The following is a 19074-nucleotide window of genomic DNA, read 5'->3' as shown; positions in this document are numbered from 1 at the left end:
GTCGTGCTCTTGAAACAAGAGATTATTCATGTTTGTGTTTGCTGTGTGCAAATAAGATGACATCATTGACAGCCGAGCTCATTCCAAGTCAGTTGACTTCATCCTACTGACTGACAGGCAGACACTGGAATTCTGGAATTTTTCTTGGTTTAGGCCACTCAAAGAAAATGTTAGTCAGTATTAGGAGATGTATGCAAAATAAGGCAAAGAGGGTAGTTTATCAGAAGGTCCAGCGTGTTTACAAGCAAGTAGTTCTACCTGAAAGCCTGTCTGCACATTCCAATACATTCATTTTAATATGTCTAGGGTTTTGACATAAAATGATTTGTTTTTATTTGCTGAATTCTCTCTCTTGGAATTGGGCAAAATGAGTGTAGATAAATGTCATGAACGGTAGCAGTGTCTTGGAAAATATTCATTCATTCATTCATTCATTTTCTACCGCTTTTCCTCACGAGGGTCGCGGAAGGTGCTGGAGCCTATCCCAGCTGTCTTTGGGCGAGAGACTGGTCGTCAGCCAATCACAGGGCACATATAGACAAACAACCATTCACACTCACATTCATACCTATGGACAATTTGGAGTCACCAATTAACCTAGCATGTTTTTGGAATGTGGGAGGAAACCGGAGTACCCGGAGAAAACCCACGCATGCACGGGGAGGTCATGGAAAATATAAGAAAGATAATTATAAGCAGCTGGTGGCAAACCTATAAACCTAAAAAGCCATCGACTGCAATATGTGACTGAAAATAGGGTGGCTTCTGAAGTGTGAGTTATAGATTAATTTCCAAGTGTACTGCAAGGAATAAATTCATCATCAAGCCATTCTTCCTTTGTATAAATCTTTAATATTGTTCTGTTCTGTGTGTATACAATAGGTGAGACACAAACTGTACAGTGCAGACATATCTTGTTTGCATAATATGGATGTAAGAGGAACTGAACATTTACTGAAAGACAGTAGACAGCACGAGCCACCTTTTGCTAGCCAACTCACTACAACGGCACAGCTTGCTTTTACTTAGTGGTGTTTTTAATCTCGACATGACCAAAAACCATCTTTTTTTTTAAATGCTGTAAAGCATCTTAACTGGTGTAAATCGGTAGCAGAAATAAGCTAAATGCAGCTTTGTTTTTATTACATACTATTTCCGACATGACCACATGCATTAGCCCCCCTTGCACCCCACAAATGTCATTGGTCCATAACACGTGCAACAAGTGGAAACGGCCCTAGCAGCGAGAGGAGGTGCGACGCAAAGAATTACTGATAAGTCATCTTGTCTATGAGTGTGTGTGCGTAATAAGGCCTTCTTCTGTGAGACGAACAGAGTGAACCTGAATGAGACAAGCTACATCAAGAGCGCAGCTCTAAACGTCACATGTCCGTGTGTGTGTACTGTGCACCCGCACTAATACTGCACATCAACTCTACAATGCACGTGCCTGGCAGTGACACACGAGTGGGAAATTAAAAGTCACCCAGGTTTGTCGTGATTGCTCCCTTCTAATTAAAGCCGGCGCTCTTTCTGTATGCGAAGCTCCTAATTGTAGCCTTGGTGCCGGGCTAACCACCAGCGGGGAGGAACCTCTCAGGAGATACTCGCGGTAATTGCGTCCTGCGTCAGAGGTGTGATTATCAACCTGGAAAACGCTGTTACATCTGGACCTTTTTCACTCGACCGTCATTATTCTTGAACATGTGCGACAGACGTTCTCCATGCTGCTAACTAACCTGACAAGGTGGGCTTCTCTGAATAGGACATGTGTTCCTCCGTGGCCGCCCACTTGCCCAATTGGAGACGGACTATGGGGGCCACAAGGAATTATTTGGGCAGCTGTGGTCACCACATTTTTAGGACCCATTGTACCTACAAATTGTTTCCCATGTATCAATACGAATACACAGGGGAACATTTGTTTAATCAATTATTTTCAGTGCAAAATAACACATAGCAATCTTCATTCTCTGCCTTAGAAGGCGGCAGCTGTACCATTACACCACATGCTGCCATTTCATTCCACTGTGTACTGTCAAGTATCCATTTTTTTCTCTCCTGCCTCACATTTGCACCGCTGCTTGATATAGACTAAGTGCTGTCGGGCACAAAACTCCTCATCTGGTATTTGTCAACTATTTATTATAGCATTTACGTATACGCACTATAAAACAATTAAGGACAGCTCATCTGAACCTGAATTTATAAAAAACAAAACTTTGCCTATGATGACACTTCAAGTACTATTCCTGAATGTGGTCCAAATAAAAACGGTGACCTGCGTTCCGTGCCCCCCAAAAATCTCTGCGACGGTGTACAGACGATGATGAATCAATGACGACGTACCTGATTGTCAGGGCTAGTTCTCTTATCATTTCCTAGCAACAATGATACAACAAGTGTCACGATACAAGTTAACGATCCATATTTTGTTGACGCCAGACAAGTACGACACCACTTCTTTCTCATCAGCGCATGGCACAAGAGTCCCGGGTAGGGGTGAGATTCAAGAGCGTCTCAACATGCGGGTGTACAGTGGAGCCTCTAAAGTTAAACACTATTTAGAAAGTCAAATCACAGAGTTGGTGAGTCCTTTCACGATTGTAACGCACAGATCTGAACTTCCACAAAAAAAAGTCAAGCACAGTTAAAAAATGTGACTTTGAAAGCAAAGAAATTGGTCTGATGATGCCGGAGTCCTTCATTTCTGGTGTATGTTTTCTGAAAAGCGTTGCAAAAAAAGCAATATACAGAAGTAGTGATCAAATTGAGAGGCCTGAAATAGTCAAATTGTGACTAGAAGGACCTCAGAGTGTTGGCCTTCAGAGGTTCCACTGTAAAAACCAAACAGCCAGCGATGAGAGAATCTATAAGACAACGTCCTGATGAGACAACAGCAGAAATACACTTGACAGCTTTTGTCCTAAGAACACGACGCTCGCTGTGATTTCGTCATTGCAGTCGCGGAACGGATGAATTGGTCAAGGTGACAGTACGTACCAGAGCGGACGGAACAATGTACAGTGGATCCCTGCACAGCTTTCACGGCCTTGCAAGTTCACAAATTCTTGGACAAAGATTTTTTTTGTCCTCTGAAAATGGTCAATTTCTTGCAAATGTCATATACCATAAGTAATTATCTATGACTTAAAGGTACGGGGGTAGGGAATTCTATGCATTAGGTGGGGTTGGATCTGCTACTATGCTCATAAAATTTTGTCTCTTGCTTGAGTATTCATGCTCGAACGATGCTGGGCCCAGCGACTCATAGGCGGTTTATACAGATACATTATTACCATTCATTGGTGGTCCCAGAACGGAGCCCCCAGCAAAAAGCGGGGATCTACTGTACTCTGTTCCTGTCACTGAGGAGTGAAGCCTTGAGCTGTGATCCTGAAGTGCAAGCGGCTTCGCTTTTTTTCCACCCCAACTGTAGCTGAGGGGATACAGCTCGTCTGATTAGTCACACAGCCTTGTTTCTGTCTTGGTGGTCATTCATCTTGTTCCAGTCCAGAGGGAGGGACACTACTGAAATCACATCTGCTGAGCCTCTCACGTCATCCTGAGTCATGGATGGCAGGTCTCATTCGCTAGCACTAACAGGACCAGTAGGATCACAGTATTCGGATCTCCTCAGCGAGTGTAACTACCAGTGTAGTTCACTGCCATCTGAACCAAAAGCCAGGGTCTTGAACTTGAATCCAAGTCCTGAACAGATTGGAGCCAAGTTGACGGTCACAGTGAGGAATCTATTTGGTTTGCTTTCACCAAGGAGGGTATTCTGTTTTCTTTCCGTGCAGTTCCCCGCCACGCTCGAGCTCATCATGCAATATTTTGATTGAGGCTAAAATATCTGTGCTATATGCAGTTTTCATCAAAAAGCCTGCTATCAGAATGTTTAAAATGGTTTTCACTACAACACCTTCATGTCACACGTCATAAACTCTGTACACAGTACATCAAATCAAGCGACTTCAACGTGATTTACCCTGTTCACTCGTACCCTCACTCCCACCTTTAAATTCAAGTTCTTGGGAAGGCAGAAGGTTATGATACACAGTCAGAAATAGGAGCTCATTTCTGTCCTGAAAAAGTTCCAAGCACTGACACGCCATCTTCCTTCCCCCCTACATTCTATGCGTCCTCTGCTACTCCTTGTAAACAACACTGCTACCTTGTTACCTGAAGCCTTGCCTTCATTTGCTCGGCGCTACACACACCCGTCTTCGGTTCTAACCCATGTGCCGATTTGACCAACTCCTTCCTGGAATTCTTGAGTGGGGCTCCGTGAAGAGGAGGTCATCGTATTGTTTGAGGGGGCTGACAGGGAGGTAGCAACAGAAGTCTGTTCCTTATCTGTACAACCAAGCAGCTTGGTCTTCAACCAGTGCTTTGAATGGATACCGCCAAAAATGATGGACAGTGCCTGTCAAATAAGGACCAAACGTGTCAGATCATAACTTGGAACAGAACAATGTGTGCTGTGTTCTCAGAACTCTGTCATGTTTGTCGTAATGATTGAAATCAAAGCTATGGTGCTTGTGTGTGTCTGAAGCCAGCAGCCAGTAAGCACATTTGGCAACAGGACACTTGACGATCAAAAGAGGAAAAAAAAAGCAGGCCTCTTCGTAACAGATTGTCACAGGAAAACACCGGCGGATACAACACTTTTGTATAAATTTTTTTGTTTGTTGTCGTTATAAGAAGTCTGTCTTCTCCAAGGGAAGGTCCAACTTCTGCCCACTTCCAGCTGGCTGTAGCCATCTTCTTCTCTGGCCCCCTGCCATCTACAACACCAGTTCTGTCCAATAAGATGAGCAGCGAGGGGCCTGGTGTGGCTCCCCGCTGCCGACGAGTCCAAACTTTCAGTTTGTTTTGTCGCATTCGTTGCAGAGTCGCTGGCTTTTCCGGGACTCTGCTTGGCTGGGTGAAGTGGGAAAGAGGCTGTAGGGAGGGGGGATGGGCGGGGCTATGTCTCCTCCTTGTCAGGTTTGCTGACAGGCTTGCCGCCATTCATGACCACCGGCTCGCTGGTTGTGCTTTTGGAAGGCGGGCCCCCGGCGAGTTTAGGCACCGCCTCCCCTACATCATGCAATGAAGGCTCTCGGTACATCGCAACTGGGGGGGGGGTGGATGGGAAAGTGTTTCGGAGAGTCATTTCATACATGACGCGAGGGGAGGTGGCACGGCAAGGGGGTGAAGAGTTCAGAGAAGAAGAGGAGGGAATGTAAAGAGAAGGTAGAACGTATGGATGACATAGACGAAGGAAGGATGAAGGAAAGAGAAAAGGGAAAATTCATTAAAGACTCTTCCAGACATTAAAATTAAAACCAATCTGGAATGAAACACTGAGGCAAGAATTACCTTCGATCGGTTTAGGCAGGAAATGTGCAGCTGGTTTGGTCTTCTTGACTCTGTTTCCCTTCATGGCCTGGCCTTCCTTGTTGAGGCCTAGAAACCAGGCCCGTCCCGACTCCTTCTGCCTGTAGAGCATGGAGCTGTAGATGACGTAGTAATTCTCGAACACAGACTCCTTAAATTTGCACTCCGGGGTGAACAGTTCCTGATGAGATAGGGATAAAAAGCCGTCAGTCTGACATGGAACAATTGATGTGAAAGAATAAGTCACACAGTTACTCAAAGGAATGGAAAACAAGCTTGAAGAATAACCTTAAATACTTATTCCACACAGTTGCATTGCTAACTCAAAAGAGGACCTCTTCCAACATTGATTTTATGCAGATTTTCATTCATTCATTCATTTTCTACCGCTTTTTCCTCACGAAGGTCGCGGGGGTGCTGGAGCCTATCCCAGCTGTCTTCGGGCAAGAGGCGGGGTACACCCTGGACTGGTGGCCAGCCAATCACAGGGCACATATAGACAAACAACCATTCACACTCACATTCATACCTATGGACAATTTGGATTGGCCAATTAACCTAGCATGTTTTTGGAATGTGGGAGGAAACCGGAGTACCCGGAGAAAACCCACGCATGCACGGGGAGAACATGCAAACTCCACACAGAGATGGCCTAGGGTGGAATTGAACCCTGGTCTCCTAGCTGTGAGGTCTATGCGCTAACCACTTGACCGCCGTGCCGCCCTTATGCAGATTTTTACAAATGAAATTCAGCTCATTGGGAACAGAATTTAAGGACGCCAAGACTACTGTTGGCGTTACTCGGCGACCTCATTCGCAAACATAAGATTAGCTTCCATAGTTATGTCAACGACACTCAGCTGTATGTGCCATTACATCTTGCACTGGTTCCCAGTTCGTCTAAGATGCGACTTTAAGGCTCCGTCTTGTCTTGCCTGGGTTGGCACCTTCCTATTTGGTTGACCTACGTTACCCTATGTTCCGGCTAGAAACCTGCGCTCACAACACTCTTTTCCGAGAGCCAGAAAGAAGTATGCTGTGAAACTGATAGTAGAGCTGCTACCTGCTACCCAAATGTTCAAATCCTGACCCAACACTTACTTTTACACTTTAGCATTTACTTAATAGTATTCCTGGCCTGTGACTGCCGCTCCTTCTTTCTCTCTCCCCCCCTCCTCTTGCTGGAGAGGGTGGCCAGCTAATGATGATGATCAAAGCAAAGGTTGTGGCTGTTTGAAACTCGCCCTGACAGAATCGGACAAGATCTGAGGTGGTCCACCTGATGTCACTTCATCTATGAACTGGACTAATATGTTATTTGTGTCGTATGTTCCTCACATCCTTCTCAAGGTTTCTTTTTTCCCCAAATGGGTTTTTGGAGTTTTTTCCTTGCCTGGATGGGGGTTCAGATCAGGAAATGTCGTCGATTGTTGCCAGCTTGTAAAGCCCTTTGAGGCTCTTTTGTGATTAAGGGCTATATAAATAAACTTAATAATACTAATAATACAAAATAAATAGCCTTGACTTGAAAAGAGTCTCTCTCATAAAGGAGGCTCATCTGTTGATTGTATGAGCTTTTTTAATGCGCGAGTCAATAAAATGTCACATTGATTATTTTGTCCTGAACACAAGGAAGCAATGAAGCAACACACCTATCAGAACCAATCACTTCATATGAGGAGGAACAATGTTCAAACAATCTTTGAGGGCAAGCTTTACTTTCATCTGGTGAAATCGTGTCCTCATCCACATCAATCACCGGCAGCTAAAATCCATGATAGCAAGAAAACCGATACTAGGCCAGTTTTAATGATCTCGGGCTGATCTCTGGGGCATGTAGCTGTAACTAGAATGGCAACCAGTAGCACACTCATCTCTGCCAATGTTAATCAACAATCCTACTTTGGACGAGCGCTAAATGGCTGGCAGAGTCGTCCCTACCCAAAGTGGCGCCCTCGGTGAGATTTTATTTGGCGGCAACACTCCATTGGTGATTTACATAGCTTGCAAAAGAAACAGAATGGCACTTTATCTGATATTGTCTTTAACTTCTACGATAACATGTCTCCAAAATTGTCCATAGATATGAATGAGTGTGAATGATTGTTTGTCTATACATGCCGTGTGATTGGCTGGCAACCAGTCCAGGGTGTACCCATGAAAGTAAATGTCACCAAAATGAGTGGCTCTTGGCTATTTTCATTTTGTAAAAGTAGCTCTAACAAGAAAAAAAATATTGGAAAAGTATTGGAATTGTCCGATACTCTGATTTCCTCCCACATGCAACAACATATTAGGTTCCCCTGCGGTGTACCCCCGTGGCACATAAAATGGATGGATGGATGGGCTAGCCATCTCTAATGGCTGGTCAAAATTCATGAATTGTTCACTGAACTCCACATAAGGGATACATATCTAAAAGTACTTAGAAATCTCCAATGTTTTTATGTTTTTTATTGGACTGGTTTGAAACTTGAACAAAGTCTGCACCTACTGTACGTCTAATGGATTGTTCCTTGGCCCTCCGCACTGCAAAGTTGTGTGCAACCCAATAAACCCAACCCAATAAAGTAGTAAATTCTGCTTACAAAACAACAATGTGAAGCTAAGCTAAGTGTGCAGATGTGATTACATTCTGATCAGCTATTCCTCTCCATTAGTACATGAATGAACAAGTATGTGTGGATGAAGTACCCCTCATGTGTGAAGAGGCCCAAAGAAACCCCCTGTTGGGTAGGCTGTTCGTCTGGGCCTTCTCTTATTGGCTGTTGTGGGCCTCTTGCCAGAGCCACAGACACATTGTCATTCAATGCAGGTCTGCTGGTCCGAGTCTCATAGCAACATGAGGAAGAGAGGCGACAATGTAGCCGTGGCAACCAACCAGCGCTGAGAGGGAGGGGTCAGTGTTTGTGTGTGTGTGTGTACATGGAGAAGATGGTGGGCTGTGTGAGATATAAAGAAATATACTGACAACCAGTCACTAATGTAACAATTTAGAAACTTCCTGCTACCATGGGAAGTCATCAATATAGTACCAGTAAGCAGCTGTTAGGGATCATATGAATACAGTATAGACACACACACACACACTTGTGGCTCTGAGAACGAATGGAGGGAGGTACAGGAGCATTTGCTCGGCTATGAAATGTGACTAAATAATTGGTTGGCGACAAATGGAGGCAGGTGATGATGACTGAATGCTGTATTTATGATACCAACGCAGCCCCACCAATCATGTGGGTGGCTGCACTAATTTGGACCAGTTAGAGGAGCTTTGGGGGATTCAATAAGCTCAAACACATATTTAGTCCCGACCTTGGGCCAAGATTCATAATTCATTCGTGGAAGAAGATGATCTTTTGTGATGTGCACAGTGCCAGGTGCACGTTGGCATTGGTCAGAGAGGTCATGCATCATTCAGAGCTGCTTTTAAAATAAAAGCAGTTTGACGCTCCAGCCTCCCAAAAGCAGATGAGTCATTTTAGCGCCACTCGCCCGTGCGCTCCTGTCATCATTTTAAAACAGCAGAAGGGCAAAAGAATGAATGAATGAAAGAACGGGGCAGAGCAAAACTGGGACATGAAGAAGAAAGGGACGGAGGATAAATCACAAAGGCAGGAGGACGACAACAGGCTCTTGATTGGAAAATCAGCAGGAGATTCTCCGTCTCTCTCCTCTCATATCTTGAATTCTCTATCTTTCATTATTCCCATTCTCTTTCTGCCTCACGGTGCATGCGGGCCTGCACTCTGTTATCTTTTGACTTGCATGTGTTCTGTGCATGCAAGGCTAAATCCCATCTGATCCCTGCATGATCAAATAGAGAAAGGGTCACCAATATGTTGACCATCACCTTGTTGCATCCGGTTGATGTGGATGCCTCCCTTACCCACTACGGACATAGAAGACACTAAAGCAGAGGCCCAGTCGTCATTACTACTAAAAACAGTAGTAATTCTAGTTAACCACACTCAGTCCTTGTGTGTCTATTAGGGGTGTGAATCTCAGCACTGAGAACGATTTGATACACATCTCGGTGCACTGCCAGCGATACGATACTTTAACGATACATGGAATTTTCTGGCGATACGATTCACCCTCTTCACGATACAATGCGATGCGATGCAATAATCGTTTAGTTCAAATCAATGCAATCAGATATGATATGGTACAATTTCTTGCGATATGATGCAATTCAACATGATGCAAATGAGCAATGGGGAAAAATGGAATTCAGTATGGTCCTACAAAAAGGATTTGGCTTTATTCCTTATAAATAAAGTAAATTCAACTAAAGTGCTGTTTGTCTTTTTTTTTTTACTATGCACCACTTCTTGATCATTCTTTTTGCCATCTTAAAACAGCATCAACTTTTCAAAAACAACATTCCTCACACTTTCACATCAGCTATGCAATTACAATAGCAGTGGTTCAGTGGTGGAGTAAAACAATTAAACAATAATCACTGCTGTAAAAAATACAGCACACAGCAACAACAAAGTTAAAGTGACACTTTCAACAGTACAATCAATATTTGTTTATATTCCTGTCTTTAAAACATACTGCTAATATGAATGCACTCGGAGGTAGGCTAACACAGTAGTGAGGAGCAGAAAGTGTAAAACAACTTATACCCTTTTAAAATTGTCTCAAAATTCAGCAAGAAGCCAACTGCTCTGCTGTTATAATGTCACCTGCTGTGCTGAACACTCGTTAGGCGGGGACACTTAACGTGGCATTCTTTGCAAATGACGGACGTTTTGTCGAGCTTTCCGCTGTTCTTTGAGAATCCGTAGCGTTTCCAAACATACAATTTAAACGTTGCGGGTAGGTTGAATATAGAAACTTCCTCGCTGCTGTTTGCGCGCGAACGTCCATGCTGTTTTACTAGTAGTTGTATGTGCCTCACGGCTTCCATCCGTATTCAATACAAAACGCAAAATAATGATGGTGCATTCATTGCACCTGGGGAACAGCATATGGAGTGAAGTTGAACATTAATAAAATGGCGCTTGCATCGGATTTTACAGATACCCACAAACGCATCGTGATGAATCTCGATTTCACCCGTCAATTGCATCCTTACCCAGTGAATGAGCCGATGCACTCGAATCGCGCGCATCGATGTATCGATTAATAGCGATTATTTTCCACACCCTTAGTGTCTATGGTTATTCCACTACACTCACTCACCATAAGCGGGTTGTACAGAGCACGCTAGAAAGACACCGAGTAGACTGTAGACCTCTGCCAGGGCTGAACAATCCCAAATTGTGGAGTCATTGACATTTTGCAGTAGTCACTGAAAAATTATGCATGTAAAAAAAATTATGTTAACAAAAGTAAGCAGAAAAATCTATCCCATAATTAATGGGGTTCTTCCTCAGCTAATGTCCACTACATACAGTGAAACCACTTTATGTCGACGCTCCAAAACTGAACCAAACTCAAAACCAAACACTGCAATAACTGCCATATTTGAAACAAGCCCAAATCATCTTTGAAAATGAGACTACTAGATGGGTCACCCATAGACAAACAACCAGTCACACCGATGGACAATTTGCATAGTTTCCAATTAACCTAACATGCATTTTTTTTGCAATGTGGGAGGAAGCCCACTCCACACTGTACCAACGGTGGTTTGAACACAGGTCACCTAATTGTGTGCACATTTTAATGCTGTGTAACTAGACAGTATAGTACAAGTGCTGTCCTGGATGATGTTGAAACAACAAACTGACCGAATTTTCCTAAAAGTGGCCCCTTCAAATTAGATTTTTAAAGCAGTCGACCATGCAGTCATGGACAAAAATTTACTTAATTGTGTCTTCATTTTTTTAAGTGTCTCGTTATATACTGAAAAAACAATCAATGTGAGTGGGGATAACCTATATGAAAAATAAAGCAGTAAAGTCACTCCCAAAATGTTTGACCATGACTGCATGTCTGCTTAAGCAAAGACTTTTTAGTAATAAGAGAAAGCTGGACAAAACATGACTGTTTGTGGCAAGAATGAGTGGCATCCACAAACAAACAGCCGGAAAGCAGTGAGTTGGTGTTTGTGGCACCATCAACCCGAGCAAGCGCTGAATGACAGTAAGGTCACAAGCTCTCCCCGAGAGATGTGACTAAACGGCCTGATAGGCCAAAGACAGGCTGGCTGATCGACTGCCTGTGGCCAGAATCATGCTGATGAAGTAGAATGGCTCTGCAGTGGCCAAGCAGCTGGCATGGCACTCTTGAGAAATGCAACACGCACACCTCCTTGTTCCTAGGAAAAATGTCCAAAAAAAAGTTTTCATATGATCCGGTTTTCATCTAAAATTTCCTCAAATGTGTACATCATCTTTGTTTTCATACAAGATTTCACTGTACTATATATCGTTCTGTGAAGTTCAGTTGGTTTTGTGCAATAATTTCTGGGTTCACAATGTTGAATTTTCCAATATTTCAATAGAATGCCTTCCAAAGGGGCAATGGCAACATTTTATGCTCAAAATTGTCTGTGCTCTACTGTGTGACATTTTAGAAATGGGATATTCAGACACTCTTGTTTAAAAATGACAAACATGTGTGTCTGTGTCTGTGTGTGTGTGTGTGTGTGTGTACTTCCCAGTTTGTGGGTGTGTTTGTTTCCAGTCATTATCACAGCACTAATTACCCATGGGGATTGTGGGTAAACAAATTGTTCCACAGAAAAGGGATCCAGTGGTGAAGTGGGAAGAGACGAAGTGGAGGCAAGACAAAAGGAGTGAAGAGCGTTGTTGGAAACAGTTAAGTAGATATTGTGTAATGCGTGGAACAAACAGACTGGCTGGAGGTAATAACATAACAAAACTCCAAGGCCAATGGCCGCCTTGATAGTTCTCTCCCTAAAACTGAGAACACACGTTGGTTCTGGAGAGTGACACTTTGATGAGCATCAGTGTGGGTGTTTTGGATGCGGAAATCACAAGTTGGCAAAATTCTGAAACGCGACTGGTGTGTGTGCAGCATAGCTAATATGTCTAACATTTATTCTTGCTGCCACTCCTTCCTCTCATCTCACTCGGTGCAGACACCACAGCATTTGCTGTCTAAGTGCTGCACCGACAGCTCTCTGAATGGAAGCACCCGCCCACGTACTTTGACTTGTGCCAAGCTGACACACACACACGCGCGCACACACACGCGCACACACCTGAAGCTGTCGTCCTATTCATTCAGCACAGCAAGAAAGTGCAGAAGAAGAAGGCAAAAAGGGTGATTAGAAAGGGCTGAGCAGCAAATGGACGGAGGGATGTTGCAGTGGCGACAGGTGAAACAAGGTGAAACAAGGCAACATTCAGACCCTGCCCTGGTTTAGTTTGTCTGTGCGCATTTTATTAATGTAGTTTTAATAGCCTGTATTTTCTACAATGAGTGACTCTTATAAAGTGTCACCACAATTCCACACACAATACTAAGTCTGATTCAATTCACTCTGAAACATTTTACATATCAACTTAATAGCTATGTTTACAAAAATATATAATATAATTGTATATAATTGTATTATTGTATGTAATTCAGAAAATCCAGAATCTCAGTTTAATATAATCCAGTTTGAGCAAAAATGGTGTGTGTAAACAGGGTCAAGATATGATCCGGATTGCGCATTTGACAGAAATGTATCAACATTATTTGTATTTCATTTAAAAAGTTTCAAAACACATAAAACCACCAGAACTTTAGTATTCCCACATCCAGCCACAGTGTTTACCTACTTGGTGTACCAATAGTTGATTTGGAACCAGATCAAAACAAATCAATCTCAAATACGTTTTGAAAATGCATTTTTAGGGCACTGCCTTTGTCATTATCAAAAGTCTGCATACATTTTTCGGACATCCTTGGCTGGATGTTGCATTTTAATACACCTGGGTCATTTATTAACTACGTTACAGAATAATTCTTTCCCAATTTGCCACAAAAAAGGTTACCTTGACAACAAGTGAAACGGGGATGAGATGTGATGAAAAAGCAGCAGGATCAGCTTTAGGGTGAAAAAGATGGATATATATAAAAAGATGCTGTCTGGCCTTTCACTGAAGACACAGCCGACACTTTCTTTTCTCGTCTTAGACACACAGGCATGTGAAATGCCATCCGTGCACAAGAAACACTCTTTTCTCCTCTACTTCATTTCGTGCACACACTCAAACTCATCCATACTTTGCCCGGCGTGGGCCGTCATTATCAGGCAGTAGCTCATTGCACACTGAGCCATCTGTCGGTCACACCCTTGAACACACACGCACGCACCGCCAGGTGCTCGAAATCTGGGATGCATAGTAAAGTCTGACCATGCACTGCATAACGGCACATCATTAACACTTGCAAGAAGAGACTCAGTCATTTGAGCAGCAGCAAATGCAGCATTAAATGCAGAAGAGTGACTATTATTTAAGTCATCCATTATTATTATTATAGATAGAAATGATGAATAATGAAATACTTACACTGTGACAAGACAATGCAAATACCGCCATGATAGTGTTATTGGTTAAATCCAGCTCAATCATTATCCATGATGAAATAATGAGGTATCAGTTCATATTGTTATCAATATTTTTGCCAGTAATGATATCGGTAGCTTGATAAATCAGTACGTCCACATGTTTGCCTTTGAATATGCAGAATGCAGCTAGTGAACCTGCAGTAAAATTATAAGCATATATCGGTATTGGTAGTTAAAGTTCCTGACAATATCTGTGTATCGGCTATCAGAAGGCCGATATTGAGCATCTCGAGTGTCTCCTTATACAAGATTTGTGCTCAGGAAACTCAGACAAACTGCAGTTCTCGTACAGTGTTATACACAATAAGTTTTCAACTAGACAAACGGTGGTTTTTCCACACGAGCACTGCGACTTGTGTCCTTGTGATGTTTAATGAGCATCTCTTCAGCAGCACAGTGACAAGCTGCCAGCTTGTAGCAGCCAATTAAATGTCCAGAGCCGACATCATTACGAATCAGAGGCTGGACTTTGGTGCACACTTTGCAGTGTTGGAATGTGATCACACACCACCACTTTAAAGGGGATTTCTAGAATTCAAAGTGCTTGTTTGTATGAGGAGGGGGCGGTGGGGGGAATCCACTTCTGCTCTTCACAGGAAGCCCATGTGTATTTGTTGGAAAACCCAGCAGGGCAATGTAGATCTTTCCTTTCTTTCTCCCTCATCTCTCATTGTCATTTTCCCACCATTTCCTTTTCTGTCTTCTCCCCAATCTTTGCACGCTACTTATCAAATGTTAATACCTCCACCTCAGAAATGATGCTTACAGTGGCTTTTGTTCATTAACAGGATTATAAAGAAAATACAAAACCAACTAACAAAAAATTTCATGAGGTGATGAAGCATGCATCTGTTTTCTTAATCTTGATTACATCGCTAGACGTTTCAGAAAAATTGATGGGGTGATTAACGCAAACATTTCCACAATTTAAAATGTAAAACATTAATTTAATCTCCAGTGTATGAGTATGCATGCATGCTTACCGAAGAGTAGAGGTGACCCTCTCCGTTCATGGCGATGTAGAGACCAGTCTTGACTGATTGGATGGCCACAACTCTGAGACCCACGGGAATTAAGTTGAACAGAGCTGTGGACAAAGATAAAACAGAGTGGTCGTATGGCCATGAGCGTGCATGTGCGCCAGCTTCGATGGAGCTGTAAACAGAGAATGGACACAAACTCAATGGATACGACTCTTAAGGCTTACGGCCGTTTTAACGATTCCATCTGCCTCTGTCTAAATATTTACATCAGATGGTGCCATAGGGTGGCCAATCCAAATATTTGGCTATGGATGGTAGGTAGAACAGCATGAGTAACATCCAAACACGTCTCAGAAATGTCTTCTGAAATATGAATGAGGTCGTCATTTTACTAGTCTGGTAAATTTGGGGACGCCATGCACAACAGAGGTTAAAATTCCCAAGTTCTTGCGACACTAGAGGGCACATCAAAGCAGCATTTGACATCAAGTTTCTGTCTCCTTTTGTTTTAGAAGGTTCTTCGTTTGGAATTTGTGGCTGTGGTCATACAGTGGGAACAAAAAGTATGTGAACCTTTAATTTTATCCATGCTTTATTAGTTAAAGCTTACCTCGGTGGTGGTGGTGAGGAGGAAAACAATACCACACGTGCGTTTATGGTGCATGCATACACAACGTGCTGCCGTCAAACACGAGTTCGCGTTGAGTGAGGATTTAGGTGTGCTTATCACTGGTAAGGCCGCTTTTCACTCCAGACTGGACATTTTTTCTTTCTACTTCTTGTCCTCACGCGTCTTCTTATGAATAAATGACTCCGTGGCGGTCTATCAATTAAACTTTTATTAAGCAACACCTCGACAATAACACATCTTCGTCGACGCAGCCCTGCCGCTGACCTCAGGAATGGATGAGTGGAAATAAAATCCCACAAACACTCTCTTGTAGAAAGTTCCCAGGAGATTGGAAGCTGTTATAGCTGAAACGGGACTTTTTTCATTCTCACTTCCTGTGCCCTGTGAATATTCTCATTCATCCAGGTCATTGTATTCTCAGGGCATTCAATCGATCGCAACTGGACAGTTCAGGTTGTCTGAGAGGACATCTTGCCTCTCATCCGAGCAGGCTTCATCAGTTCATGCTCAAAGACTATCTAGTCTGACTGGTCTGTGTCCCACCACACCAGTAGACTAGATAGGATGCTTTAGTTGCAAACGGCCCATCTCCATCGTATCCTATCGATCATTCCTGTTTGGACATGCCTCCTCCTTTAGAGGATAAATTCGTAGGCTGGATCTTGCACCAGGCTCTCAGACTAGAGCTGTCCTATCTAGTCTGATTTGAGCATGAACTGATGAAGCCTGCTTGGATGAGAGGCAATACGTCTTCGACAACCTGAACAGTCCAGTTCCAATCCATTGCTGGCCTGAGAACACCTCGAGTAAGTATGATGCCATGTGTCCCGATACTTTTGTCCATATCTGCTTATCATAACAATAGCTCTTTTATGCTGGAGACGATATGTGTGCATATAATCAAAATGAAAACCTGTGATAGAAGACTTGAAAGCAGAACTGAATGATTTTTTAGGGGTGTATCTGCCTTGCAATCAAGTCTTGATTACACGTTGGAAGGCAGAGCCCTTGTTAATCAAGACCGCTTCCAAGTGCTTGTTAAATCTCTCCATAAACCAACACACACAATGTTACGTGTCGAGCAGGAAAAATGTGTGAAATGTGGAAAGGTGATCATGCGTAACAGAAATGCTTCCAGCTGATTAGAAGAGAAAATAACATTCCTATAAATGGTGTTCCAGACGTCACGGCAGACAAGAACGACAAAGCCTGGAGGTGAGAGATGCATTTCACTCTGTTAATCCACATGCCGAGCCATGCGTGTCCACATTCACGCCAGGGCTACAATATGCAAACAGATGGGACATTTGATGTTGGAGACCATCGCAGAGAGCGGCAACATCCCGTTTACTGCAAGGAGTTCATTATTTAACCGGAGGCCATGTCAGGTTCTGAGGTCACCTGGCAAGGGAACTGTGATGGCAAAATGTCCAAATAAATCCATCACCATCCATCATCTGCTCCCATATCAGGATATGCATATATAAATGTAGTTTTCAACAAAATGCTCAGTTATCATCCAAAATTGTAGGTTGAATCTTGTGTTACAGCTTTGCTTGTTATTCACAACGTTTTCGGGGAAATAATTTGCCTGGTGTGTATATTTTTGTAATCATGCTAAGTAGCAACACATCACATTGTCAGCGTATTGTTTATTTAACAAGGTGAAGTTGGACACCAGAGCAAACTATGTTTAATTACTGTTAATTTATACCTCAGTGACTTTGTACATCATTAAAAAATTAAGGCAGGAATTTTGCCCGATGTATTATTATGTTGAGTCATGAGTAAGAGTGTGTGTGTGTGTGTGTGGTGTTTACAGGAGTTGGTGCTGTCGTCTTTGGTCCCATCCAGACTTCCATCCTGGCCCATCTGGAGATAGAAGCCCTGTCTGCAGAACAACCTGGTCACTATGCCCTTCAGCTGTGGTTCTACAAGAAACAAGGCAAGGAAAGGAGTCAGATGTTAATTCATTGGTCGCATTGTATCCGATTGTGTAAAATGTGTGTGTGTGTGTAAGTGTGTAAAATGTCTTTTCGTGAAAGCGTCAGGTTACGTTAGCATCTTTCGTACATCTTTTTGTCCTACTGCTGATTACTAAAGAACAGAAAAAGGTAGAAGCAAACTTTTTTTGAGAGCCTAATTTTTGTTTTGGTAGGTTCCATGTTCATATAACCATAGAACACTATACTCTGTGTGTCTTGAAAAAAAACTGTCAAAACCATCTAAAAGGGACATAGGAATCAGAAACACTCAAATATACAGTTCATACTCACGTGAAAAAACACAACTATAAAATTCCTAGCAGCACTGGGGTTGCTACTCGTCCCTTGAAAAACACCGTCTATTATTTAGAATCAAAAGGACACGTCTTGTATGGATGAGAAAAGGAAGGCACTTTGTCCTGACCATCAGAATCAGAAGGTTTTATATGACATTTATGGCAATCGTCTTCCCACCCATAAGAGATTGCTAGTCTGGTAATCCCTGTTAGTCTCTTTTGAGGCCGAGAGCACCGGCTCCATCCTCACCTCAGGAGTCGTCACCTGTTTTAGTCTTCATTTTGTTATTTTGCTCTAAAAAATGGTTGACCAATTAGTTTACCGTGTATTCATATTTCTTCTACACATGCATCTAATTTAATTCAGTTTCGAGTCAAACAGTGTAAAAATCGTGTTAAACAAAAAACAGAAAGGCAAAAATTAAATTCCCCATGCCGGCAGGGGTTGATGAAAAGGCTAAGACGTGATCGTGCATTTGTCTTCGTCTCGGTTCAGTTCTCACAGCAGACCTGACATTATTAACTTCATTCATGAAATATTGACATCCCAATTGTTTTGGGGTTTGTATTTTTTTTATTAGATATGCTGCTACTTAGCCCTCCAAAATAACCTTTATAGAGCACTTGACATAATGACTACCTCTATTTCACACCCTGCTTCCAGGAGTCGCCATCTCCGTCCTTCCCTCTTTGATGCTCCAACACGTGCTCATTCCAAGCATCATTATATTCATGGGTAATTATTTAGAATTGAGCATTTCTAGGTGGTCATGGGATGGTTTTCATCATCACAGTTTCAATATGAGCCACCTTCCTGTCTGCTGGCTGAGACGCCCAGCTACCCAACCAAGACTGGTTGAATCAGATCAGACCAATACATCAAGAAACGGTTGAAGGGGAGCTTCCTGCTCATTCACTTCAAATAGAATACACTGTATTGTACTGACTGTTTTACTTTGATAGCTATTTCACAGTTGAAAGAATTAAAGAACCCGGGTGGCCAAAATGGATCCATAATGGGCCACCACAAATAAAAGAATTTATGGGAAACACTGCTCACTTTTTAAGACATTCACTCAACAGTATGTTGTAGGTTTTAGTTTAGTATTGGTCCAATATTTCTACATTAAAAAGGAGCAAACCATGCCATATCATGATGATCTTTGTAATGGTCGGCTCTATTGGTATTGGAGCTCATTGCAGTGTGCAGCTCTACCTGATGTTCAGTATGGAAATAGTGAGAGAAATGTGA

General features: G+C 42.7%; 1 protein-coding gene across 3 annotated transcripts in view; it reads right to left on the bottom strand.

The window, feature by feature from the left end:
* Positions 1-821: 821 nt before the first annotated feature.
* LOC131104463 (fibroblast growth factor 14-like) overlaps positions 822-19074 on the bottom strand; it is a 40398-nt gene continuing 22145 nt past the window's right edge. For all 3 annotated transcript variants that reach the window (XM_058051660.1, XM_058051661.1, XM_058051662.1), the window contains 4 exons: positions 17362-17472; positions 14911-15014; positions 5368-5566; positions 822-5121 (listed from right to left, as the gene is read on the bottom strand). In XM_058051660.1, coding sequence (XP_057907643.1) covers positions 4973-5121; positions 5368-5566; positions 14911-15014; positions 17362-17472 — 563 coding nt within the window. In that variant the 3' untranslated portion in view covers positions 822-4972. The remainder of the gene's footprint in view (positions 5122-5367; positions 5567-14910; positions 15015-17361; positions 17473-19074) is intronic.

The sequence above is a fragment of the Doryrhamphus excisus genome, chromosome 16, assembly GCF_030265055.1.
Source record: "Doryrhamphus excisus isolate RoL2022-K1 chromosome 16, RoL_Dexc_1.0, whole genome shotgun sequence".
NCBI classification, from domain to species: Eukaryota; Metazoa; Chordata; class Actinopteri; order Syngnathiformes; family Syngnathidae; genus Doryrhamphus; species Doryrhamphus excisus.
Note: the sequence above shows the minus strand (reverse complement) of the source record. Positions and strands in the feature narration are given on the sequence as shown.